The sequence below is a fragment of the Monodelphis domestica genome, chromosome 7 (assembly GCF_027887165.1).
Source record: "Monodelphis domestica isolate mMonDom1 chromosome 7, mMonDom1.pri, whole genome shotgun sequence".
NCBI lineage: Eukaryota > Metazoa > Chordata > Mammalia > Didelphimorphia > Didelphidae > Monodelphis > Monodelphis domestica.
The window spans coordinates 153,197,440-153,223,900 of record NC_077233.1 but is presented as its reverse complement, the minus strand read 5'-3'; the positions used below and the strand labels follow the sequence as shown (position 1 = coordinate 153,223,900).

Sequence of the window (26,461 nt, the reverse complement as noted above, 5' to 3'; positions counted from 1 at the left end):
TAAATATAAGCAAAAAAAAAAAAACAGAAGAAAAAAATTATAATCAACAGCTCCTATACAAGCAATGAACAAAGAGCAACAGAACAGAGAAGGATGAGGGAACACCAAGCAACAAAACAGAAAACCCAGCAAATTGGATACAGGCACTGGAAGAACTCAAAATACAATTCAAAACATGATTAAGGGAGGCTCAATACAAGTGGGAAAAGAAATTAAAAACTAAGATAAGTCATCTGGAAATGGAAGCACTTGAATTAAAACAAGAAAATAGAGTCTTGAAAGCACAAATCAACAAACTGGAAAATGAGGCAAAGGAGATGAAAGAAGAGGTAAAGAGGATGAAAGATGACCTCCAAAGGAAATCAGATCAGAAGGAGAAGGATGACCAAAAAGCCAGGGATGAAATCCAGTCTTTAAGAACCAGAATACAACAACTAAAGTTTAGTGACTTCACAATGCAGGAGGACACGATAAAACAAAAATTTAAAAATGGGGGAAAAATGAGCACAATATGAAGCATCTCATTCACAAAACAGAAAATTTAGAAAATCATACCAAGAGAGACAATTTAAGAATCATTGGTCTACCAGAAAACCACGAAAAAAGAAAAAACCTAGAAATCATACTACAGGAAATTATCCAAGAAAACTGCCTCAATAGTCTAGAACAAGAAGGGAAAGTGGAGATTGAAAGAATGCACAGATCACCTCTTGTACATAATCCCCAACTGACAACAACTTGGAATGTTATAGCCAAATTCAAGAACAATCAGACCAAAGAAAAGATATTACAAGCTGCCAAGAAGAAGTCATTCAGATACAATGGAACCACAGTGAGGATAACGCAGGATCTGGCTGCCTCCACACTGAAGGACCAAAAGGCATGAAATATGATATCCTGGAAAGCAAGGGAACTAGGTCAACAATCAAGAATCAAATACCCAGAAAAACTGACTATATTTTTATAGGGGAAAGTATGGTCATTCAACAAAATAGAAGAATTCCAAGCATTTGTAGAGAAAAGACCAGACCTGAACAGAAAAATTGATGCCCAAGCACAGAACACAAGAGAATCATCAAAAGGTATAACAGGCCATCCACAATATCCATACATCATTTATATTTCTTAGATATGTGAATATGCTTGGAATGCTACAAAAGTTAATTTAAAAAGAGGTAAAAAGAAAAAAACAACAAAAATCCTTTTTTAAGAGACTCAATAAGTTAAAATGATATGTATCCCTATAAGAAAAGAGTTCACTGGTAATTCTAAAAAAAATTGCTATTATCACCTGGGCAGCTAGAAGAATTACACTTAGAGGGAAAAGTGAAAAAAACTGTATAGGATGAAATGCCAAGACATAAATATGTATATAGATTTATGTATGCATAAATGCACACACACACACACCAACATACAACTAGAGCTAAAAGGAAGGTTAATACTAAAAGAAATGGGAAAAGAAACAATTGGGGGTAAATTTATATGTCACAAAGAAGCTCATGGTTGGAGGGGGGAAGAACATCAATACACTGGAAGGGTAAAGAGGTTGGAAATGGGAAACACTCAACTCTTACATGCAATGAAATTGACTCAAAGAGGGAAGAGCAATCCAATCCATTGGGGAAGAGAATTGATTTCTGCCCTTCAGGGAAGCATAAGCTTAACAAATGGACTGGTGGTGAGAGAAGCAGTACAAAGTAGGGGGAGGTTGGGGGAGTTTAAAAATGCTATAAAGAAAATAAGGGGGGAAATAAGAAAAGAGGGGAATAGAAAGGGAAGAAAAATAAGGCTGGAAATTAGGGGGACTGATTAAAAACAAAACATTGGTGTAGAAGGAAATAGTGAAAGAAGAAAAGGCAGGACTAGGAGTAGAAATCAAAATGCTGGGAAACACTCAACTGGTAATCACAACTCTGAATATAAATGGAATGATCTCACCCATAAAACTCAAGAAAATAGCAGAGTGGATTAGAATCCAAAATCCTACCATATGCTGTCTACAAGAAACACACATGAGGAAGGTAGACACCCATAGGGTAAAAGTAAGAGGGTGGAGCCAAATCTATTGGGCATCAACTGATAAAAAGATGGCACGAGTCACAATCATGATATCTGACAAAGAGAAAGTAAAATAAAATCTAGTCAAAAGAGATAGAGAAGGTAATGACATCCTGATAAAAGGCAGTATAGACAATGAGGAAATATCTGTACTCAACATGTATGCACCAAATGGCATAGCTTCCAAATTTCTAAGGATAAACTAGTGGAGCTCAAGGATGAAATAGATAGAAACACTATCCTAGTGGAAGACCTGAACCTTCCTCTATCAGAACTAGATAAATCAAACCAGAAATAAATAATAAAGAGGTAAGAGAAGTGAATGAAATCTTAGAAAAAATAGAGTTAGTAGATATGTGGAGAAAAATAAATAGGGACAAAAGGGAAAACACCTTTTCAGCAGTACATGGTACATTTACAAAGATTGACCATGTATTATGGCATAAAAACATTACAAACAAGTACAAAAGAGCAGAAATAATAAAGACAACCTTCTCAGATCTCAATGCAATGAAAATAATAATTAGTAAGTGTACATGGAAAGGCAAATGAAAAATTAATTGGAAATTAAACAATATAATTCCCCACAATCGGTTAAAGAAAACATCATGGAAACAATTAATAATTTCATTGAAAAAAAATGACAATGATGAGAAATCCTTTAAAATCCTATGGGATACAGCCAATGCAGTAATCAGGGGAAAATTCATATCCTTGAATTCATATATTAACAAATTAGATAGGGCAGAGTTCAATGAATTGGGCATATAAATTAAAAAAAAACTAGAAAGTGAATAAATTAAAAACACTCAGATGAAAACTAAATTAGAGATCCTAAAAATTAAAGGAGAAATTAATAAAACTGAAAATCAAAGAACAATTGATTTAATAACAGACTAGAAACTGTTATTTAAAAAAAAACAAATAAAATAAATAAAGTACTTGTCAGACTAACTAAAAATAAGGAAAGAAGAAAACCAAATTGCCAAATTGAGAGTATCCAAGATGAAAATGAGACTTCACCTCTAATGAAGAGGAAAATAAGGCAATCATTAAAAACTAATATGTCCAATTATATGCCAACAAATATGGCAATGTAGGTGATATGGATGAATATTTACAAAAATATAAATTGCCTAAACTAACAGAGGAAGAAATGGGAGAAATTAGCTACCTAAACAACCCCATATCACAAAAAAATAACTGAAAAAGCCATCAATGACCTCCCTAAGAAAAAATCCCAAGGTCCAGATGGATTTAAAAAAGAATTCTATCAAACATTTGAAGAATAATTAATCCCAATATTATACAAACCATTTGGCAGAATAAGCAAGGAGAGTTCTACCAAATCCATTTTACATCACAAATATGGTACTGATTCCAAAGCCAGGCAGGTCAAAAACAGAAAAGGAAAACTATAGACCAATCTCCATAATGAATATAGATGCAAAAATGTTAAATATGATACTATCAAAAACACTCTAGCAAGTGATCATGAGGGTTATTGACTATGTCCAGGTAGGATTCATACCAGGAATGTAGAGATGGTTCAGTATTAGGAAAACCATCCACATAATTGACCACATCAACAAGCAAACCAACAAGAACCACATGATTATCTCAATAGATGCAGAAAAAGCCTTTGATAAAATACAACACCCATTCCTATTAAAAAAACTAGAAAGCATAGAATAGAAGGGCCTACCCTAAAAATAATAAATAGTATATATCTAAAACCATCAGCAAACATCATCTGCCATGGGGATAAACTAGATGCATTCCCAATAAGATCAGGAGTGAAACAAGGATGCCCATTATCACCTCTATTATTTGACATTGTACTAATAACACTAGCAGTAGCAATTAGAGAAGAAAAAGAAATTGAAGGCATTAAAATAGGCAAGGAGGAGACCAAGTTATCACTCTTTGCAGATGACATGATGGTCTACTTAAAGAATGCTAGAGAGTCAACCAAAAAACTAATCTAAATAATCAACAACTTGAGCAAAGGTGCAGGGGATACAAAATAAACCCACATAAGTCATCAGCATTTGTATAATTGCCAACATATCTCAGCAGCAAGAACTAGAAAGAGAAATTCCATTTAAAATCACACAACACAATATAAAATACTTAGGAATCTATCTGATGAGAAAAACACAGGAACTATATGAACACAAATACAAAAAATTCCACACAATTAAAACTAGATCTAAACAGTTGGAAAAATGTATACTGCTCATGGGTAGGATGAGCTGATATAATAAAAATGACAATCCTACCCAAATTAATTTACCCATTAAAGTACCAAAAAAGCTTTTTTACTGAATTAGAAAAAAAAACATAACAAAGTTCATTTGGAAGATCAAAAGATCAAAGATATCCAGGGAAATCATGAAAAAAAAATGTGAAGGAAGTCCCAGATCTCAAACTATATTATAAAGCAGTGGTCATCAAAACTATTTGGTGCTGGCTAAGAGACAGAAAGGAGGATCAGTGCAACAGACTTGGGGTAAGTGAACTGAGCAAGACTGTCAATGATAAGCCCAAAGATCCCAGCTTTTGATACCAAAACCCACTATTTGATAAAAACTGCTGGGAAAATTGGATGTAAGTATGGGAGAGATTAGGTTTGGACCAACATCTCACACCCTACACCAAGATAAACTCAGAATGGTTGAATAACTTGAATATAAAGAAGCAAACTATAAGTAAATTATGTGAACACAGAATATTATACATGTCAGATCTTTGGGAAAGGAAAGATTTTAAAACCAAGCAAGAGCTAGAAAAAATCACAAAATGTAAAATCAATAATTTTGATTACATCAAATTAATAAGTTGTACAAACAAAATCAATGCAACCAAAATTAGAAGGGAAGCAAAATATTGGGAAACAATCTTCATTACAAAAACCTCTGACAAAGGTCTAATTACTCAAATTTATATAGAGCTAAACAAATTGTACAAAAACTCAAGTCATTCTCCAATTGATAAAGGGGCAACAGGCATAAATAGGCAATTTTCAGTTAAAGAAATCAGAACTATTAATAAGTATATGAAAAACTGTTCTAAATCTCTTATAATTAGAGAGATGCAAATAAAAACAATTCTGAGGTATCACCTCATATCTAGCAGATTAACTAAAATGACAGGAATTGAAAGTAATGAATGCTGGAGGGGATGTGGCAAAGTGGGGACATTAATGCATTGCTGGTGGAGTGGTGAATTGATCCAACCATTCTGGAGGGCAATTTGGAACTATCCCCAAAGGACGCTATAGCACTGCTGGATTTATACCCCAAAGAGATAATAAGGAAAAAGACATGTACAAAAATATTCATAGCTGCACTCTTTGTGGTGGCAAAAAATTGGAAACTAAGAGAATGCCCTCCAATTGGGGAATGGCTGAACAAATTGTGGTATATGTTGATGATGGAATACTATTGTGCTCAAAGGAACAATAAAGTGTAGGAATTCCATGGGAACTGGAATGACCTCCAGGAAGTGATGCAGAGGCGAAAGGAGCAGAACCAGGAGAACATTGTACACAGAGACATCTGATACACTGTAGTACAATCAGATGTAACGGACTTCTCCATTAGTGGCAATGCAGTGATCCTGAACAACTTACAGGAATCTATGAGAAAAAAACTACTATCCACATCCAGAAGAAACACTGTGGGAGAAGAAACACAGAAGAAAAACAACTGCTTGAATACATGGGTCGAGGGGATATGGCTGGGAATGTAGACTCTAAATGAACATGCTAATGCAAACAAGAACAATAAGGTTTTGATCAAGGACATATGTAATACCCAATGAAATTGTGTTTCGGTTGCAGGAAAGGTGGGGAGTTGGGAGGGAGGGAAATAATGTGACTCTTGTAACTAAGGAATAATGTTCTAAATTGAATAAATAAATTAATTCAAAATAAAAATTAAATTAAATAAAAAAAAAACAATCTCCTGCTGATTAAATTACTTCTAAGAAATAATGTGATTCAGATGTAGTTGGGGACAGAACAGTTAATTGCTATCATTGAGTGTATCATTTCACTGAGAACTAAATTATGGAATTGTATCTCAGTAACTGAATAAAGAGACAATGAAAAAAATAAATCTGATTAGTGAATGTTGTATTGTTTCTTTTTAGTTATTTGGTCTTATTTGTTTAGCAAATTTTAATGTATAAGTAGTTTTAATGTAGAAAAGTTTGCCTCCTCCTGTGTTCCAAGTCTAGACCTAAGCTGAAATGGGGAATAGGCTGTGATTTGTTAAACAGTTGTTTAAAAACCTAAATGCTTAGGACATGCATGATTAGTTTCTTCACTCATTTCAACTTTCACTTGCCATATATGTATTTATCACTTACATGTAGTCTCCCCCATTAATTTGTCATTTCCCTAGGGCTGAAGTTCCATTTTTGCATGCTTTTGTATCCCCCAAATATTAACACACTGCCTAGTTTATAGGGAGTGCTTAATAAGTACTTCTTGAGTGATTGAAAGAACTGAGAATGCTTAATCTGAAAAACATTCATGGCACAAGCTCTGAAGAGGAATGATTCCTTTGACCAAAAAAACTAGAACCCGGAACAATCAGTAATCAGTACAAGAAGGCAATTTAGGTTTGGGGAGGCAAATTTAAGCTTAAGGTTGAAAAGAAAAACATCCTCAAAGATTTGTTCAAAAGAAGAATTGGCTGAAGAAATGGTAGAATCTCTCCTTGGAGGTCTTGAACCAGACACTGAATGACCACTTGTTGGACATGTTATTATCTGGATTTCTTATAGGAATGAGTCAGACTCTCTTCTTAGATCCATTCAAAGGAGTTGTCACAAATTCTAGTTAAATTTCACTTGCTTTTTTGCTAATTATTTATTCCATTGATATAACTTGAACCTATAAAGTGCTGAGATCTTGCAATCATTGATTTAAAGCTAGAAGCCACGTTAGAAGTCACCTATCTGAACTCCCTAATTTCATAGGAAGGGAAAGAAATCTATAGAGGATAAGTGACTTCTGCAAGCTCAGACCAACCTCCACATTTAACAGATTCTCTGACTAAATTCCATAACAGAAGAAATAGTAGAGTGAACTAAAAAGCATTCCTGGTAAAGCATCCAATTTCTTCAATAGTGAATCGATATAAATGAGTACGTAATTAGTGTTCAGTGATGTGAGGATGTGTTGTGCTTTCTATATTGGAGCTTCCATTGAACTTTGTATTTACTGACCAATATGAACCATAAAATAGCATCTATCTTTGCCTCTTGTCTACATTTGGTTTATAATGGGGCTCTGACAAATGTTCTTAATGGTTAGAGAGAGCAAAGGATCATAGAAATGCAATTAGAAAGAACTACGGAACTATCTAGTTCAATCTTCTGATTTTCTAGATACAATTTCAAGGCTCAGAGAAGTGAAGACCTGCCCGGGGTTCCTCAGGCAGCAAGTGAGAGAGGTGGGATCCAAATGCAGGTCCTGGCACTCCAAAGGCAATGCAAATTCCTTTGATTACAACCCAGATCAGTAGTCCACCCTGGAGATATTCATGTGGGCATCATCAAGACTGTTTATGATAATCAATGTTGTATAAAGGATCAGGAGCTGGCCTCAGAGACTAAAAGGCCTGGATCCAAATCTCACTTCTGGCCCACACTGACTTTGTGACACTGGGATATTCTTCATATTCTCTGGGCCTCAAGTCATTTTCTCCTGGTTCAAGTTGGTGAACAAAGTTCTGACAGGGCATTTCTATACTGCATTCTGCTTGCCACTTAGCCTCAGAACAAAAATCCAGGATTTCCAGATTTTCAGTTTCAGTTCCACAAAACTGGACTTTCTTTTTCCTTGTCCAAGTTTAGAGAAATATATTCCTCTGTGCAAGTCTTGTTGTATAAAGATAGGTAATATTTGTAATTCCAAAATAGTTCTTGAAATCTCAGGTTTCTGACATCTTTCAGAACTGTTCTATAAGGAAAGAGCTTCAGAGTTCAATAAAATATTTAGAAAAAAAGCCAGCACTGGAAAAGATTGTTGATGAAAAACAAAACAAGAAAACAAAAATCAGGTTAAGATAATTGGGTATGTGTGATGTGCAAAAGTTAGAGCCAGTATTCCTCAGGGCATGTGGAAATTCCTGAGTCACAAGTTGAAATTGTCTAAGGGATAGAGGAGCTCCTGAAAAGGAAGTGTTAAATTATTTTCTCATAGCAGCTCTGCTCCTCCAGAGATTAGTCCCAGTTTTAGGACAATGGAAGAACTAGAAGAACACAGATGAAGTTTCTAGGAGTTTGGCTTAATAGGTTGATGCATGACTTCATTACCATGTCATAAAATTTAATCTGGGTCTGACGGGGTTGTTTCACATTTTGCTCTGGAGAAGAGAACAAAATTCTCTTCCGTGCAATTGGAGAATCTCCACGCAAATAGAATATGTCATTGCTACTGAAATTCCTGACAATCTTATGTTTGATCACTTCATGAAACATTCCAGGTAGAGAATCAGCAGTCTGCTAGGATTCTCACATATCTGGGCTAAGATGCTTTAGAAATCAAGTCATCAACAGAAAAAAAAAGAAGAAAATAACCCATGCCTAAAGGTAAATAGAAGCTTTTAGATTCTCTGATCACCTCGAGTGTGGTTTTTAATGCCCAGCAATGTGAAATAAATTATCTAGAAATTTTTTAGAGTCTCATTACAGACTCATATTGTGATGAGTTTCTGATATGCCAAAGTAGTCTCTGGAGGGAGAAAAAAGCAGTTGATATGCAAGCAAGGGAAATTGTTTACAAAGATGCAAAATTTTATGACCAATCTATTCAGACTTAATAATCACTAAGCTGTTGAGTTGAATTTATGCTTTGGGTATCCATTATTTTTCATTTCTTGAATCTGTAGTATGGAAAATAAGAAATAATGACATGAGGAAAGAATCATGAATTTCATCAATAGCCTGCTAAACATCCCCACAAAAATGTCCTATGCCTTTCTCAAACTCAAACTGTGGGAGTAATATAGTGGAAAGAATATTGTCTTTGGGGTCAGAGAACCTCATTTCTAAGTTCATCTTAGGCTTAAGTCTACCTTGGGCAAGTCAGGTATCCTCCATGGGTCTCAATTGACTCATCTATGAAATGAAAGTGCTACATTACTTGGAATTTGTGGTTTTGTTCAGTTCTATGTGATCTTCATTCACATGATGTTGCCACCCCCAATCCACTCCTATTGCAAATTCTACATCTAGACACAAAAGTGAAGGTGGCATAATCTGCTCTATACAAGTTAGCAGAAATATCAGATAAAAGAATTTCCCAATCAAGATATCTGAATTATCATATCTAATTATCTTAAACCTCTACATTCCATAAACAATTGTGCAAAAAAAACTATTCCATATAAGAAACAAGTTTGGGGGTTATTGGCATTTTTGGTAGAAATTTGATTAATAATAGGTTAAACTAAGCTGTTCCAGCAGCAAAGGGTTCTTCAGATGAAAAAGAAAAGAAAAGAAAATATACAATGCTGCTGAGAGTTGTGAGAAATGACACTAAGGAGATATAAAGATGAAAAAGTGGAAGAAGTCCTGTTTTCTAGGAATTTCCAACTTGATATGGAGTGGAGAGAGTGCCTGATTTATAACCAAAGGACAAAAATTCAGATCCTAGTTCCACCATTACTATCCTTAGTAAATTACTTCCCCTATCTCTGTTTCCTCATCTCTAAAGTGAGGGAATGGGACTCTATGATCTATAAGGTCTCCTGAAGGCCTAAATTTATGGTCTTATACTAGGGATTATACAACAGGTATACAGAGAAATTTATTATTGTAAGATTGAATGAAATGGAAGCAAAAGACTTTGGAAATTTTTGAAAAGGGAAAGAATATTTTTATCAGATTATTTCATAGAGTTGGAACCTGAATTAGACCTGAGAAAAAGAAGAGCATTTCAAGTAGTGAGGAAGAATGCAGCCGAAGAATAGCATGGTGCATGGCTTAGGGTAGATGCTGTTTGATGGATGGATTGTCTTTCTTTAGTGTATTCACTTATGAAATGGAATAATGAGATTGGGTATTTGCTAATAACCAATTTGATTCAACCATGGATTATGTGAAGAGGAGATATAGGAAATGAGGAAAAGTAAACCATAATCTAATTGTTCCAATTGTTCACTCATTTTTCACTCTTACACAAATCTTTGAGATTCAACACTGGGAAATTTCTTTTTTTTTTTAATTGACATAATTTTTTTGGTCATTTCCCAGCATTATTCATTGGATACAAAGATATTTTTCCCCCCTTCACCCTAATCTATCCCATAGCTGATGCGCAATTCCACTGGGTATCATATGTAATCTTGATTTGAACCCATTTCCATGTTGTTGGTATTTGCATTAGAGTGTTCATTTTCTGTAGTCACTTGCCATTTGTTTCTCTAGATCATTTTAGAGGTGAGGAAACTAAGGCAAATTGGGATAAATGACTTGCCCATAGACACCAGATACTAAATGTCAGAAGCCAGATTTGACCTCAGGAAGCATGGCATTCTATCCATTTCATCACCTAGCTGCCTCAGTTGTGGAGGGTGTAAAATGCCAGACTGGAAAGACATAAGATTTATTTAAATGGAAAAGAAGTTTTTTAAACTAAATCATAGAGTCATAATTCAGTAAGTGAAAACATTTTGTTAGTTCTTGAAAGGTGGATTGGAGAAGATGAACAAAAAGCAGGATAATGAGTTGAGAAAGCTATTAAAATAGCCACACCTAAAAATGATAAGGGTTTCCACTAGTAGGCTAGACATGTAAGTTGAAAAGAGATAAGTGACTGATACAAAGTTAATAACTCTTAGCAACTGATGGGATATAAGTAAATGATTTAGAATAGTTAAATATGACTTAGGAGACCCTGAACCTGGTTGACTAGGAGGGTTGTAGTGCAATCAACCATCATAGAGGATAAGGAAAAGAAACAAGTTGAGGGAGTCATAATGCTTGAAATACTTCATTTGATGTGTTGGTCCACACCACAGGGAGAATTCCAATGAAGAGATAAAGCTATGGGAAACATTAGGGACTAAACATGTAGCAGGGAACAGGTACATAGGGATGACATGGTATTCTTGGAAATATATGAAATGGTAACAGGGAGAGGGTTTAGCAAGAGGATTTAAAAAGATAAGACTAAAGAAAAAGGTTTGAAAACAATAATAATTTGGTTAATGAGAGAGGGATGATTAACTCAAAAAATAAATTTGAAGAGTAAACGAGTAAGTTGTATGACATCCAAAAGAAATTTGTAAGAGATGCAAAGATGGTAGAGTTACAAGAAGAAATAAGTGGTCAAAAATAATAATTAAATAAAGATAAAACAAGTGAAGGAAAAGACTTTAAAAGGTTATTACATTTGATGAATATGGAATTTCTAAGAGCCTATTATTTTTATGTCTAACCTCAATTCCCTCCAAACTCTTAAAGGGGGTATTAGAAGTTAAGTTGGGTTGGGTAGAATGTTTGTCTTCAATTCAACAAGTATTCATTAAGGATTTCCTATGATGTAAGTCATTATACTCTGCATTCAAAGAGTTGAAACTTGAAAGGACACAGATCCCAATCCTTAGGAGTCTACACAAATATCTATAATGGAAGATGATCTTCAGTATGTAAATAATGCTTCTAAGTTTGGTGTTGAGACAAAATCCTGTTCTGATATGGTTGTAAATTTAAATGGAAATATTTGTGTCCACTAACCCTGTCAAACAAGTGATTTTTGCTAGAAATAAATTACAAAGGAGATTTTCTGTTGATTCTAGGAAATAAGGAGAAAGGAAAAGGAAACTATTCTTTAGTTAATTTTTATTGTCTCAACAACCTGACAATATAATTTTGGTTAAAACAATATGAATTAGTTAGATTGTAAAGCTAAAAAGGAGAAATAGGGTAATATTGTTTATTTGTCAAGTCCACAGAAATCTTTCACTCCAGCAATTGGTCTCTCTATATCCACAACAATAATCGAACCTAACCATGGATAGATCTGGAAGTTGGCCCCTCCCCCATATTCTATAATATATAAAAAATATACTAAAATAATTCAAATATATGCTTCATTCTCCCCTAATCTCCATGTGACTTGTACAAAACCATAGTACAGTCTCTGAATATTTGTACTGTCAGTGAATATATGTGAGTATAAAATATACATTTCTTTATTGATCTATATCTATAATCCGACCAACTAGTTTCTTACTGTTCCTCATCCACACACCTCGATTTCCTAGGTTCTCTTCTTTGTAAGGTATGATTCTCATTCCTGAAATGCCCATGACAACACTTGCTGCATGAAGTCTAACCATGGAGTCACTAAGCACCTGTTCTTTTCTCTATGAATTGCAACAGGTAAAATAAAGTACAATGGAAGGAGTCAACTGGACATCCAGGAAAGAGTTTGTTCTGCTGGGATTTTCAGATTACCCAAAGACTGAAATGCTCATCTTTATTTTATGTCTAATAATGTACCTGGTGATTCTAATGGGAAATAGTATTATAATTGTTCTGACTATCCTAGATTGTCACCTTCACACACCAATGTACTTTTTCCTCAGTAATCTCTCCTTCTTAGATATCTGTTTTACATCTTTTTTTGTCCCTAAAATGTTGACCAACTTCTTATCAGAAAACAAAACCATCTCATTCTATGGGTGTATGATCCAAATGTATATCACCTTGTCCATGGGCTCCACAGAATGTGTGCTTCTTGCTACAATGGCCTATGACAGGTATGTGGCCATCTGTAATCCTCTCAGATATCCTATAATCATGAATAAGAGACTCTGTGTGCAACTAGTGATTACTTCCTGGGTGATAGGCTTTCTCGATTCAGCTATGGAAACAGCTCTTGTAATTGGACTGCCCTTTTGTGGGAAAAACATAATTAATCATTTTGTTTGTGAACTCTTAGCCATCCTAAAGCTCGTCTGTGTGGACATTTCCTTGAATGAGATTATTTTGTTAATAGATAGCATGACATTTGCATTCTCCCCATTATTGTTAATTATTACCTCCTATATTTTTATTCTCTCTGCAATCCTGAGAATTAATTCTGCAGAAGGGAGGAAAAAAGCCTTTTCTACTTGTTCATCACATTTGACTGTGGTGACTGTGTTTTATGGGACAATTCTCTTCATTTATATGAAGCCCAGGTCCAAAAATTCAATTGCAGACAAATTTATAACATTATTCTATTCAGTGATGACCCCCATGCTGAACCCCATCATCTATACCCTGAGGAACAAGGAAGTGAATAGAGCTATGAGAAATGTGCTAAAAAGACTAACATTCGTGAGGGGCCTATGAGATGATCTGGGCTGGTAACTATTCCCCTTCCAATCTTGACTCTGACATGAGCAAGGTGGAATTTGAGTTATTTTATTTGGATGTCTTCAGTCTTGTCTATTTTTATGTTTTTTTTAAAAGAGCGTCAAATATAGAAATAACAAATTCCCAGAGCTGAACCATCACTGTATAATTTTATGTGAATTTCTGATGACATATTTCCCATGACACCTGAACGTTTTCCGAAAAAAGCAGTTCCAAAATTTAAAAAGAATGGTTCCTTAGCTTTCCTACCTGCCTCTGCCCAAATTCAATGATTTCTTGCCCATTTTAATGCCTTTGGGGGAGATTTGCTCTGATTCAGCATTTCACCAATACCTTGATATCTCCTGGTGCCCTCCCTCATAATGTTATCAAAATTTTTGCTCCAGACAATGTACCAAGTTTGGATGAAATAAAAACCATTTCCCCCATTTTATGTTCTGGAGGATATGAATTCTCTTTTCAATGCTATATCAGGGGATAAAGATTTTTTTCCTATTAGGTCCTGGACCCTTTTAAAGAGAATGAAAGAGACTGGTTGAAGTTAGCAAAAGACAGCCTATAAAAAGAATTAACCCTATGGCCAGGATAAAGAATGTGATCTAAGTAAAGATATCAATGGGTCAATAGAAAGGCAGGATAAGGTCAAAACAAAATGTTTCCCAAGGCAACAAATCTATAGGTCTAAGGGGGATTCTAGGAACTATGCCTGATAGTGAATAAAAGATCCAAAGTGGGGGAAAAGAAAGATATTCACCCAAAACAAGACTAGGGAAGTACCAAGTAGAATTGACAGTTGAAAATTTTTCTCTTGCACAGTATCACCTCAATATTATCTTTTCATCAGCTGGTGAATTTTCATCACTTATCGGGTTCCATTCAGCCACGGACCCAGACAAATGCCATTGATCAGCCCACCTGCAATCTTTATTAAGTGTCTGCTATGGACTGGAGATTGGGTTATGCACTAGAATATTAAAATAAGAAGAAAACCCTCGTTGCAAGGTATCCATGTTCTATGGGGAAGGTAATGTATCCATAAAAGTATATAAAATATGAATAAAAGACCTTTTAGTTACCTTGCTTGTATGCCTGTGACATTTTTTATTCTGTTTTTTAAAAAAATTGGGGGGAATTTCTAGAAACTGACAAATTCATCATTTAGAGACCACTACCTATTAGTGGAGAGTAGCAAAATGGGGAAGTGGATAGAGTCTTGGACCTGGAAGAGGAGGACCAGAGTTCAAATATGACCTCAAACACTTACCAAATGTAAAACTTTGGGCAAGCTATTTAACCCTTCCCAGTATAAACCTGGAGAGAAATGGTGAAACACTTCAATCCCTTTATCAAGAAAACCCCATGGACTGTAGGTCTATTGGGTAATGAAGGGCAATATAAGACTGAATGACAGAACCATGGATCAACAACAGCAGAGTAGAGTAAGGACCATTCATGGCAATGCAATCATATTACACATATGTGTGTCTACATATATATATATATATATATTTACACATATAATATCTCAGATGAGCACCTCAAATGTCTCAGTATATCACAGTTTTTTTACCTCTATAACCTATATGTGGTAGTATACATTATATGTTGTCATGTCATGATAAAAAAGATCACTTCTTGCTCAAATCAGACCAGTAGGAATTTATTAAAGGAAACTAGAAGATACAGATACAAATATATCCAGGATGATAAGTCTTCCAGAATACAGCCCAAGTTTTTAGGGTGTGAAGATGGCTTAAAAACCCTGTTAGAATTCCAACTAGCTTCTCTTAGTCATATCCATCAAAAGAGTTAAACTACAATTCACAAAATCAGACTGCCTGTCCTAGTAGTCAAGTAGCAAAAATAAGGATGGGAAAGTTTAAAAAATTAAATACCAGGGAGTATATGCCTCCTGTCTTTGAAGTGAATGGAGGAAAATTTCTAAGAATGATTAACTTATGTCAAAAGAGGAAAGACACAAAGACTCCTTGGCCTTTGCTATATAGGGTGACAATTAAGAATTCTAGGAGATTAGCTTCCAGGTATTAAGAACAATTTATTGATTAAACTAGTGATCTCTTCATGATCAAAGATCATGAAGTTCTACACATCATCAAATACAAGTATCAAAACTCATTTTCAGACCTTTCCTACACATCCCAAGACATCTCTAATGGGTGAATGACCAATGAAGAGATGATTCATCATTCTCTCTGTCTCTCACTGACTCCCTGATGGATAGTAGACAATAACATGCCTGATACCATGCTCTCAACATATCAAGAAGATATCAAGTTATTTCTGTATAGAAATGACTTTGTTCAATATTTCTCCATGCAAGATTCAAGGACTTGGTTCTACTGCTTATAGACATACCTGACCTATATTGGTTCCTGTTTACCAAGAACAGTAGAAATCAGAATCTCACTTTTCTATCACCCTATAATAGAAGATACTCCAGAGTGGGGCATTCCTTGAATGTCCTAGAAAGTAAGTAATCAGTCCAAGGGACAAATCTGAGTCTCAATTGAAAACCAAAAAAATAAAAATAAAAAATAATTCAATACACTAAAAATAAATGTTCTCATATAAAAATGCTTTTCAGGTGACAACCTGTGTCACTTCCTTTTACTCGACAGTCTTCATCATCTCAGTTTTGATATTTGAGTCTGTGGTTCCTTCTGGCTCAACTACCATAATCACAGTCTCCAATTATGGATGAATCCTCCCTCTTTGTCCTTTATATATACTTCTTCCAGTATACAAAATCGTGATATTCTCAAAGTTTTAGATCCAAGCTCAGAACCAGCCCTCTTAACCCCTAGCCCCTGCCCATATGGCGATCTTCTCTTGGAACAAATATATAGTATTTCTTCTAAAACAGGAGGTAAATCATTAAAGAAAATAGAAAAACTAAGAAACTAGTTGGTGAATATTAGAACGTGTATTCCAAGCATGACAGATAGTTGGAGAAAATACTGATTCAGAAGATAGAGTGTCTTGTGAGAAGAAGATCAAAGAGATCAGTGTCATTGAACTGCAGAGTATATGGAGGAAGAGTAACATGTAATAAGATGTGAAGTGTAGGAAGGGATCAGATTGTGCAGGGCTTTAAAAGCCATACGGGGAAGTTTTACATTTCATCCTGGAGTTTATTGAAGGGGAAAATGATATGAGCAGATCTGAGTTTTAGGAAGATTACTTTGATAACTGACTGAAGGGTCATTGGAATGAAGAAGGATTCAAGGTTCAGAGACCAACAGCAGACCAATGTTATAATCTAGAATGAGGTAATGACAGCCTGCACCAAGGTGATGGATGTCTTGGAGGAGAAAAATACAGTCCTCCTCTCTTATAAAAGTCAAAGAAATTAGGGGAATTGGACTTGATCATCCAAATAATTTTGTTGGCCCCATTGCTATAGTATTTTGCACATTATTTAATGTGCCATCAATTAAAGCAGCGTGAAAATTTTTATGTAATTAGACTTATGATATTATCCATAAAGCACCCTAAAGTTGTTAACTTCCAGAGAGTTTCTACATGCAATTTTAAATTGCTTCAGGGAATACAAAAAATCCCTAAGGAACACTGGGGTTCAATGCAGTGCAATGGGTAAATGGAGAGGGTAGTTAAGATGGCATCTAAGGCCAATGGTTAAACTTTACAGGATCTACAGTCTGGAGTATATATTTAGGATAAAGAAAACACTTAGGTCAGATGGAAAAAAAATGCTTCTCTCTTCTCTAATTTATGTTCTATCATTCAGGTGCAAGTGACAACTTTCTCTTAAGTTTGGCAATATCTTGAAATGTTTTTATATTTAGTTCATAAGAATCCAACCCTTTTGCTTATTCTATAGATTAATTATCATCTATGAAGAAAGATAGTTATGTAAACAAACTTTATTAAAGTAATTTGCATCCCTATTGGAGTCATGGAGATGATGGGAGACAGAGAGAAATGTTCTTGGTGCTGTCTCAGATCACTATGATATAATTGGAAATATGTTTAAAATAGCTTCTTTGTTTACAAAGGTGGAATTGCCAGTTTAGTGGCTTGGTCCAAATAGACAAGAATCTCTGGATCTCATGCTGAAAAGTAAATAAAAATTTACCCCCACAGCCCCACAGGCTGGCATAGGGTTTCTCCCACTGCAGTCTATTCTACATGTGTCCTAGCTTTGTCAATTCAGGATCTTAGCAGTAGACAGCAAGCAACCAAGGAAAGTTCTAACTTTCAGTGCTGATTGGGCCTGTGTCTTCGGGCTGAAGCAAGTAGAGGTACTCCTCGCCAGACTAGGCTGAAGAAGCTCTTCCCACCTCCAAAACCAGGAAAGAAGTCCAGACTAAAGAAAGGAAGTGCTAGTCACAAGATCCAAATGCCACTCCCAGTTGCCCCTTCCCACACCAACTGTCAGTTTTGACAATTTCTTCTCTCTTGATATTCCCACTGTTGCCTATTCCAACATAGTGACAGAAAGTTCAGAACTTATTTCCAGTTTCCTTTCCACAATCATCCCCTTTTTTGTTGTGACCTTCCCAAGGTCACTTATTTATATTATAGTTACCAATTTACTAAATCTACTCTAAGGAATTTTTAGCAGGAAAGTTTGAGTAAGGGTAGTTTTAGAGTTTTACAATAAATTTAGTACAATAATGTTTGAACAAAAACATTACAAGAAATTAGAATCTTAGTGCTAATACTACTTTTGCTAAGTTAACTAAAACAAATAGTTTTCCTATCTTATATATATTATTATTATTATTTGCAGACTATCTTATCTATATATATTTCCTTTAAACACAATTTTGGCATCAGCTTTACAATAAAGAATTGAAAGTTTACTATCTATCTGGAAATGCAGTTTAAGTTTATTCCTATGTATAACTAATTGTCTATGCTATGTTTAACTTCTTACTCCTAAACTATTCCCTATTTATTATAACTATTATCTAAGTCTTTAGTCTATTCTATAACCTAATCTTATGTACAACATATATACATGCTATTCTACATATTTACAGACTCTATCACTATGTTACTAACTTAATTATAGTATATACATTAATTATAGAGATTATTTACATATAATACAATAATATACATTGTTCCACATCCTGATATCAGTCAAATAGAAACATCTATTGAATTTTTTATTTGCCTAAGACCTTGTGGAACTAATTATATACATATTTACATTTTGTAATAAATACAATTTCAGACGCTTGTTTATTTAAACAAGGTCTCTCAATATGTCAGTTAGTGATTTTGTGTTTTGTGTCTAATAGTGTTGTATTGAATTAATACTTATCAAGTTTCTTCAGATGTCCACTTCTCATGTTGACTGATGGATCTCTTCTTTTTCCAAGTTATGTAGTGATGCATGCTATTTCCCTAATATGTGAAATTACTTTTGTTTTATTATTTCAATACACTCAGTCTGACATAAAAGTCTTGTTTTTCATCTGTCCTCTTCTTAGATAAACATATTTACAATGTTCAAAGTTTTAGCTGTCCATTTCAGTTATTTTTTCTCTCAGAATCATTTTCAAAAAGGGAAAAACAACAATTCATTGATGAAACTAGAAACAATCCAAATTTAACATCATGGCCAGAGGAAGGAACAGACTTAGAATTATGTAATAATGGAAATCTATGTTATCTAAGAAAGGCTAAAGAGGATCTACTAGGGGCAATGAAAAGTTTTTCAAAAAGATCAGATACTGGGGGACAATTTGAGAAATTGAGACAGAAAAGTGGAGAATATCCATCAAAGTTCTTCGATAGAGTGATTGAAGTAGCAGAGGATGTGCTTGGATTTGAAAATTTAACTGAACAAAATCTCCAACACATAAGGAGACAATTTGTGAAAGGGAGTAACACACCTATAAGATCATAATTTAAACTTCAATACCTTCCTTTACACATTTGTGGCAACATTTTTTTCATTTCCTCTGTTTTCTTGCAAAATGTTTTCATTTCCCTGGTCAACAGAATATGAGAACAATGAGAAAATTTGTGTAATTGTCAAAATTGGGGGAGAAAAACCTTTATTGCCTTGTAAAACCTGGCTCTTCTTTGCTGGGAAACTGGACCACCCCTACCTACTTCTTAGATACCCTTAACTAAAAACGTAGGTTATGCTGACCAGAAATACAGTCAAAACCTAAAACTGATGCAACAAGATTACCCATAATTGTTCATTTCAAGCAACCTATATGTCTTATATAAAAACTGGGCCCATATGAATCAATCAGTTTTTGATTCTTTGGTCCTTTGATTACAGAAATTTGGAGGGAGTGGGACAACTTTTTCTAAATTCAAGGAATTTCAACTTTTCTCATTCCTTCTCAACTTGAAGAATCCTTAATCTTTCTTTCAATTAGAAATCAGATTAGTCCTCTCTGCCCCTTGCCATTTCCAAGGTTACTGCACAGGCTGAGGATAATATATAAATCTTCTGTCAGTCACCTTGGGTGAGTAAGTGGAAGAGCTAGAAACTGACTAGCAAAGAAACTATGGCCTTGAAACAAATTTCCAGCAACAAGTGTTTTCAGGAGTTTCAGAAAATGTATGAGCATGACAGTGTAGAACTAAAATGTAAAATGAAATTTGGAATCTACTTACCACCAAAAGTAGAAACTGGGAAATCTCCAGTACTTTACTGGCTGTCTGGTTTAACTTGCACAGAACAAAATTTTATCACAAAAGCTGGTTATCATCAAGCTGCAGCAGAATGTGGCCTCGTTGTTGTTGCACCAGACACCAGTCCATATGACTGGAATATTAAAGGAGAAGATGACAGCTGGGACTTTGGTACTGGTACTGGTTTTTATTTGAATGGCACTGAAGAACCTTGGAAAACCAACTATATAATGTACTCTTATATAATAGATGAGTTGCCCAAGCTGATAAATGACAATTTTCTAGGTGACCCAAAGATGTCCATTTTTGGCCATTCTATGGAAGGCAATGGAGATCTGGTTTGTGCTTTGAAGAATCCTGGAAAATACAAATCTGTGTCAACATTCTCTCCTATCTGCAATCCAATACTCTGTCCTTGAGGGAAAAATGCCTCAGTGGATATTTAGGATTGTGAATAATCAGAGCAAAGTAAATGGGAGGCATATGATGCTACTCATCATGTAAAGTCTTATCCAGATTCTCAGTTGGACATATTAATAGGTCAAGGCAAAGATGACCAGTTCCTTAAAGATGGGCAGTTACTTCCTGACAATTTTATAGCTGCTTGTGCAGAATGGAAAAGACTGGTTGTTTTTAGATTTGCAAGAGGGATATGATCATAACTACTAATTCATTATAACTTTTGTTAATGATCACAGCAGACATCATGCAAAATAACTGAAGGCATAAAGCTTCATATATGAGTGATCTCGAGATTAAGTTACCAAAAGCAAAACTTTTGAGAAGATGTGATTATACATTAAAATCACTGCTGTGAAGTCACTTCCAATTTTTATCAAAAACCACTCTCCTGCTGAATATATGAAATCATATTATGTGATTTCTTTTTGTTCCCCACAAGTACACCAGTAGAAGACATGTCATAGCTTAAGGACAGTTTAAAATCTTTGTTAAATCACATTGAAAGAATCACAGAAAATGTAAATGATTAAGTTGCATCTAAGGAATACAGTGATTCAGATGTTCTTGGGGACAGAACAGTTAGTTGTTGGTCCTAGAGTGTATCATTTCTATTAGAATTAAATTATGGAATTGTATCTCAGCAACTGAATGAAGAGACAATACAAAAAAAATCAGATTAGTGAATGTTGTATTCATTCTTTTTAATTAATTGCTCTTATTTGTTGAGCATTTTTATGATTAAGCAGTTTTAATGTAGAAAAGTTTGCCTCCTCCTGTGTTCAAAGTCTAGATCTAATGAGATGGAGAATGGACTGTGATTTGTTAAGCAGTTTCCAAGGATTGTTTAAAAATCTAATTGCTAAGGACATAGATGATTTGTTTCTTCATTCATTTCAGTGTTCACTTGCCATAAAAGTATCTACTTTTTACACAGAGTCTCCCCTATTAATTTGTCATTTCCTTGGGCTGAAGTCCCATTTTGGATTTTTTTGCATACCTTTGTTTCCCCAAAAAATTAACCCACTGCCTAGCTTATAGGAAGTGCTTATTGAGTACTTCTCAAGTGATTGAAAGAACTGGGAATGCTTAATCTGAAAAACATTCATGGCATAACATTTGAAGAGGAATGATTCCTTGGACCAAGAAACAAGAACCTGAAACAATCAATAGAAATAACAAGAAGGCAATTTAGGTTTGGGGAGACAAATTTAAGTTTAAGGTTGAAAAGAAAAACTTCCTCAAAGATTTTTTCAAAAGTAGAATTGGCAGACTTCTGGTCAAGATGGCGACTTAGAAGCAGCAAAAGTACAGACCTCTGAAAACCGTTCCTTATGGATCACAAACTGAATGCTCCTAGGAGACTGAAATTCAGACTTAACAACAGGACAGAGCTGGGGAACCCTCCTTCTGGACTCAAATCAAAAGGCATGCTCCCCAAAAGACAGAATCCTAGAACACTCGGATCTAAGGGGAAGGCAGAAGGAAGGTCCCAGGACCCCTCCCCCCCAACCCAGAGCTCTGAGCCCAGAACAGCTGTGGGAAAATCAGGGCCTGCAAAAGTGCTGCTCTGAAGGGCGCACCTTGAAAGCAACCTGGGCCAGTCTCAGGGCATTGAACACAGGTGGCAGGGAAGCAGCCTGAGAGAGATGGGGGGAGTCTGTAGCCCCCTGGCTGGGTCCTTCCATCAGAGTCTCACAGTAGGTTTTTGCCTCAGGGCACATCAAGACCAACCCAGCTGAACTTAAACTCATCAGGAACCCTCAGAGTTCAAGGAGGCCAGGACCCCTCGCCCCTTAGAGTTCAGGGCTCTCTGAAAGGACAGGAACTTCAGGGCCAGCAATGGCACTGAGGTACCTTGTGGACAGTGCTGTGCCAGGCTCTGAGCATGTAAGTAAGGCAGCAGAGAAGCAACTGGAGGGAACTGAGAGCCATAACACCCAAAAAGCTGGCAGGCAGGGGAGGGAAGACCCTGGGCCTCCCTGGGAAGACAGCTCAGCTATGGAGAATGGACAATTTTCCAGGGGCTAAAGCCTCGGACCACCAGACAGATACACTTCGAGCAGTCTTCCTCATTCAGATTTTTTAGTGGAAAGGGGAAGAAAACCCATAGAGATGGCAAACAGTACAGAAGTGCAAAAGCCTCCAAACACCAAGAAAAGCAAGAAGAAGGGGGTGACTTTGGACACATTTTATGGAGCAAAAATACAAAATACAGGGGAAATAGAAGAGGAAACACAAACAAATACTCCAAAACCTTCCAAAGGAAATGGAAATTCTCCACAAAATCTTGAAAATTTTACACTGGAAATTATCAAAAAGATGGAAGCCTTCTGGCAGGAAAAATGGGAAACAATGCAAAAGGAATTCACCAATCTGAGAGACCAAAATATGCAAATGCGGAAACAGCTCCAAGCCTCAAAAAACAGGTGAGACAAAACTGAAAAGGAAAACCAGTCTTTAAAGGTCAGAATCAGGCAACTGGAAGACAATGATCTTGCAAAAGAGCAAGAATTAATAAAGCAAATTCAAAAGAATAAAGAATTAGAAGATAACATAAAATATCTCACTGACAAGGTGATAGACCTAGAAAACAGAGGAAGGAGAGACAATCTGAGAATCATTGGTCTACCAGAAAAGCCAGAAATAAACATTAATCTGGATATCATAATACATGATATCATCAAAGAAAACTGCTCAGAGATTCTAGAACAAGGGGACAAAACATGCATTGAAAGAGTCCACAGAACACCCTCTACACTAAATCCCCAAAAGACAACTCCCAGGAATGTAATTGCCAAATTCCAAAGCTTTCAAACAAAAGAAAAATCCTACAAGAAGCCAGAAAAAGACAATTTAGATATAAAGGAACACCAATCAGGGCTACGCATGACCTAGAAATTTCCACTCTGAATGACCATAAGGCATGATATTCAGAAAGGCAACAGAGCTGGGTCTTTAACCAAGAATCAGCTATCCATAAAAACTGACTATATACTTCCAGTGGAAAGTGTGGGCATTCAACAAAATACAAGATTTCAAAGTGTTTGTAAAGAAAAGACCAGAGCTCTGTGGAAAGTTTGACATCCAAGCACAAAGACCAAGAGAAACATGAAAAGGTAAATATGAAGGAAAGGGAAAAGGAGAAAAAATTCTTTTTCTTTTATTCAAACTCTCTTGTATTAGGACTACATTTATATCAAATTATATATATATATATATATATATATATATATATATATATATATATATATATATATATATATATATATGTTGGGAAAATGTAATGTGTAACTCTCAAAAATTGTATCCATCATTATAGTAGTAAGAAGAATCACACATAGGGAAAGTTTGGGGCATCAAGATGATATGGAGAAAGGGGGGGGGAGAAAGAAAAATGGATGGGGGGAATCATTGATGGTACTAAGATATACTACAAGAAATAGAAAAAAAAACAAATAGAATAATCTTTCTCACACAAAGATATACATGGGAAGGGGAGAGGAAGAATTGTCCTATAAGAAGGAGAGGAAGAGAGTTTTTACTTAATCCTTACTCTCAATGAAATCAACTCTGAGAAAGAAGAGCATCCAGATCCATTGGGATCTTGAATTTTATCTTATCCAACAGGATAAGGGAGAAGGGAAAACCAAGGGGGCCGGGAGGGTAGGGAACACAAAAAGGGAGGAAAGGAGAGGGGGTAGGGGAAGGGAACAAAAGGGAGGGGCTAGAAAGGGAAACATATCAAGGGAGGGGACTAGGGAGACAGACTTAAAATAAATCACTGGCTTAAAAGGTTATAGCTAAAGAAGAAAGGTCAGAATTAGGGGAGAATATCAAAATGCCAGGGAGTCCACAAGTGACAATCATGACATTGAACATAAATGGGATGAGCTAACCCATAAAACGTAGATGAATAGCAGAATAGATTAGAATCCAAAACCCTACCATATGATTCAAGAAACACACATGAGGTGGGTAGACACTCACAAGGTCAGAATTAAAGAATGGAGTAAGACCTTCTGGGCCTCAACTGATACAAAGAAGGCAGGAGTTGCAATTATGATATCTGACAAAGCCAAAGCAAAAATAGACCAGGTTAAAAGGGATATGGAAGATAAATATATTTTGTTAAAAGGGACTATAGATAATGAGGAAATATCACTAATCAACATGTATGCTCCAAATAGTATAGCAGCCAAATTTCTAATGGAGAAACTAGGAGAATTGAAGGAGGAAATAGACAGTAAAACCATATTAGAGGGAGATTGGAACCAACCATTATCAAATTTAGATAAATCAAATCAAAAAATAAATAAGAAAGAGGAAAAAGACGTGAATGAAATCTTAGAAAAAGTAGAGTTAATAGACATATGGAGAAAAATAAATAGGGACAAAAAGGAATACACCTTCTTCTCAGCACCACATGGAACATTCACAAAGATTGACCATACACTAGGTCACAGAAACATGGCATACAAATGCAGAAAAGCAGAAATAATAAATGCAGCCTTTTCAGATCATAAGGAGGCAATAAAAATAATGATCAGTAAGGGTACATGGAAACCAAATCAAAAATTAATTGGAAATTAAATAATATGATACTCCAAAATCAGTTAGTTAGAGAACAAATCATAGAAACAATTAATAATTTCATCAAGGAAAATGACGATGGTGAGACATCCTTTCAAACCTTATGGGATGCAGCCAAAGCAGTAATCAGAGGAAAATTTATATCCCTGAGTGCATATATTAACAAACTAGGGAGGGAAGAGAGCAATAAAATGTAAATGCAATTAAAAAAAAACTTGAATCAAGGCTAACAAATTAAACCCCCCCCAGAAGAAAACCCAACTAGAGATCCTAAAAATTAAGGGAGAAATTAATAAAATTGAAAGTGATATAACTATTGAACAAATAAATAAGACTAGAAGCTGGTACTTTGGAAAAAACAAACAAAATAGACAAAGTACTGGTCAATCTAATTTAAAAAAGTAAAGAAGAAAAGCAAATTAACAGCATCAAAGATGAAAAGGGGGACATCACCTCCAATGAAGAGGAAATTAAGGCAATCATTAAAAACTAATTTTTAATGTGCTTATTAATATTTTTTATTTCTTTGGCTGAAAACTGCCTGTTTGTTTCCCTTGTCCATTTATCAATTGGAGTATGGCTTGATTTTTGTCCAACTGATTTAGCTCTTTATAAATTTGAGTAATTAGACCTTTGTCAGAGGTTTTTATTATGAAATTTTTTCCCAATTTGTTGCTTCCCTTCTCATTTTGGTTACATTGGTTTTGTTTGTACAAAAACTTCAATTTGATGTAAGCAAAATTGTTTATTTTACATTTTGTGACTATGTCTTGCTTGGTTTTAAAGTCTTTCCCTTCCCACAGGTCTGGCATGTATACTATTCTGTGTTCACCTAATTTGCCTATAGTTTCCTTCTTTATGTTCAAGTCATTCACCCATTTTGAATTTATCTTGGTGTAGGGTGTGAGGTGTTGATCCAAACCTAATCTGTCCCACACTCTTCCAGTTTTTCCAGCAGTTTTTGTCAAATAGTGGGTTTTTGTCTGAGAAGCTGGGGTCTTTGGGTTTGTCATATACTGTCTTGCTGAGGTCACTTACCCCAAGTCTATTCCACTGATTCTCCTTTCTGTCTCTTAGCCAGTACCAAATTGTTTTGATGACCACTGCTTTATAATAGAGTTTGAGATCTGGGACTACAAGGCCACCTTTCTTTGTATTTTTTTTTTTCATGATTTTCCTGGGTATCCTTGATCCTTTATTCTTCCAAATGAACTTTGTTATGGTTTTTTTCCAAATCAGTAAAAATATTTTTTTGAAGTTCAATAGGTATGGCACTATATAGATAAATAAGTTTGGGTAGGATGGTCATTTATAT

The 26,461-nt window shown here is 35.3% G+C and overlaps 1 protein-coding gene and 1 pseudogene across 1 annotated transcript; both read left to right on the top strand.

Annotated features, from left to right (window-relative positions):
- The first annotated feature begins 12,480 nt into the window (after window positions 1–12,480).
- On the top strand, window positions 12,481–15,275 carry LOC100616725 (olfactory receptor 13C9). Its single transcript, XM_003341679.2, has one exon. The coding sequence runs from the start codon at window positions 12,481–12,483 to the stop codon at window positions 13,420–13,422; it is 942 nt and encodes a 313-aa protein (XP_003341727.1). The 3' UTR covers window positions 13,423–15,275.
- A 4,692-nt stretch (window positions 15,276–19,967) lies between these two features.
- LOC100013199 (S-formylglutathione hydrolase-like) lies at window positions 19,968–20,811 on the top strand (annotated as a pseudogene).
- The last annotated feature ends 5,650 nt before the right edge of the window (window positions 20,812–26,461 follow it).

Bases quoted from the DNA above. Each gene is read 5' to 3' on its own strand.
- LOC100616725 (XM_003341679.2), top strand. From the start codon at position 12,481: ATGGAAGGAGTCAACTGGACATCCAGGAAAGAGTTTGTTCTGCTGGGA.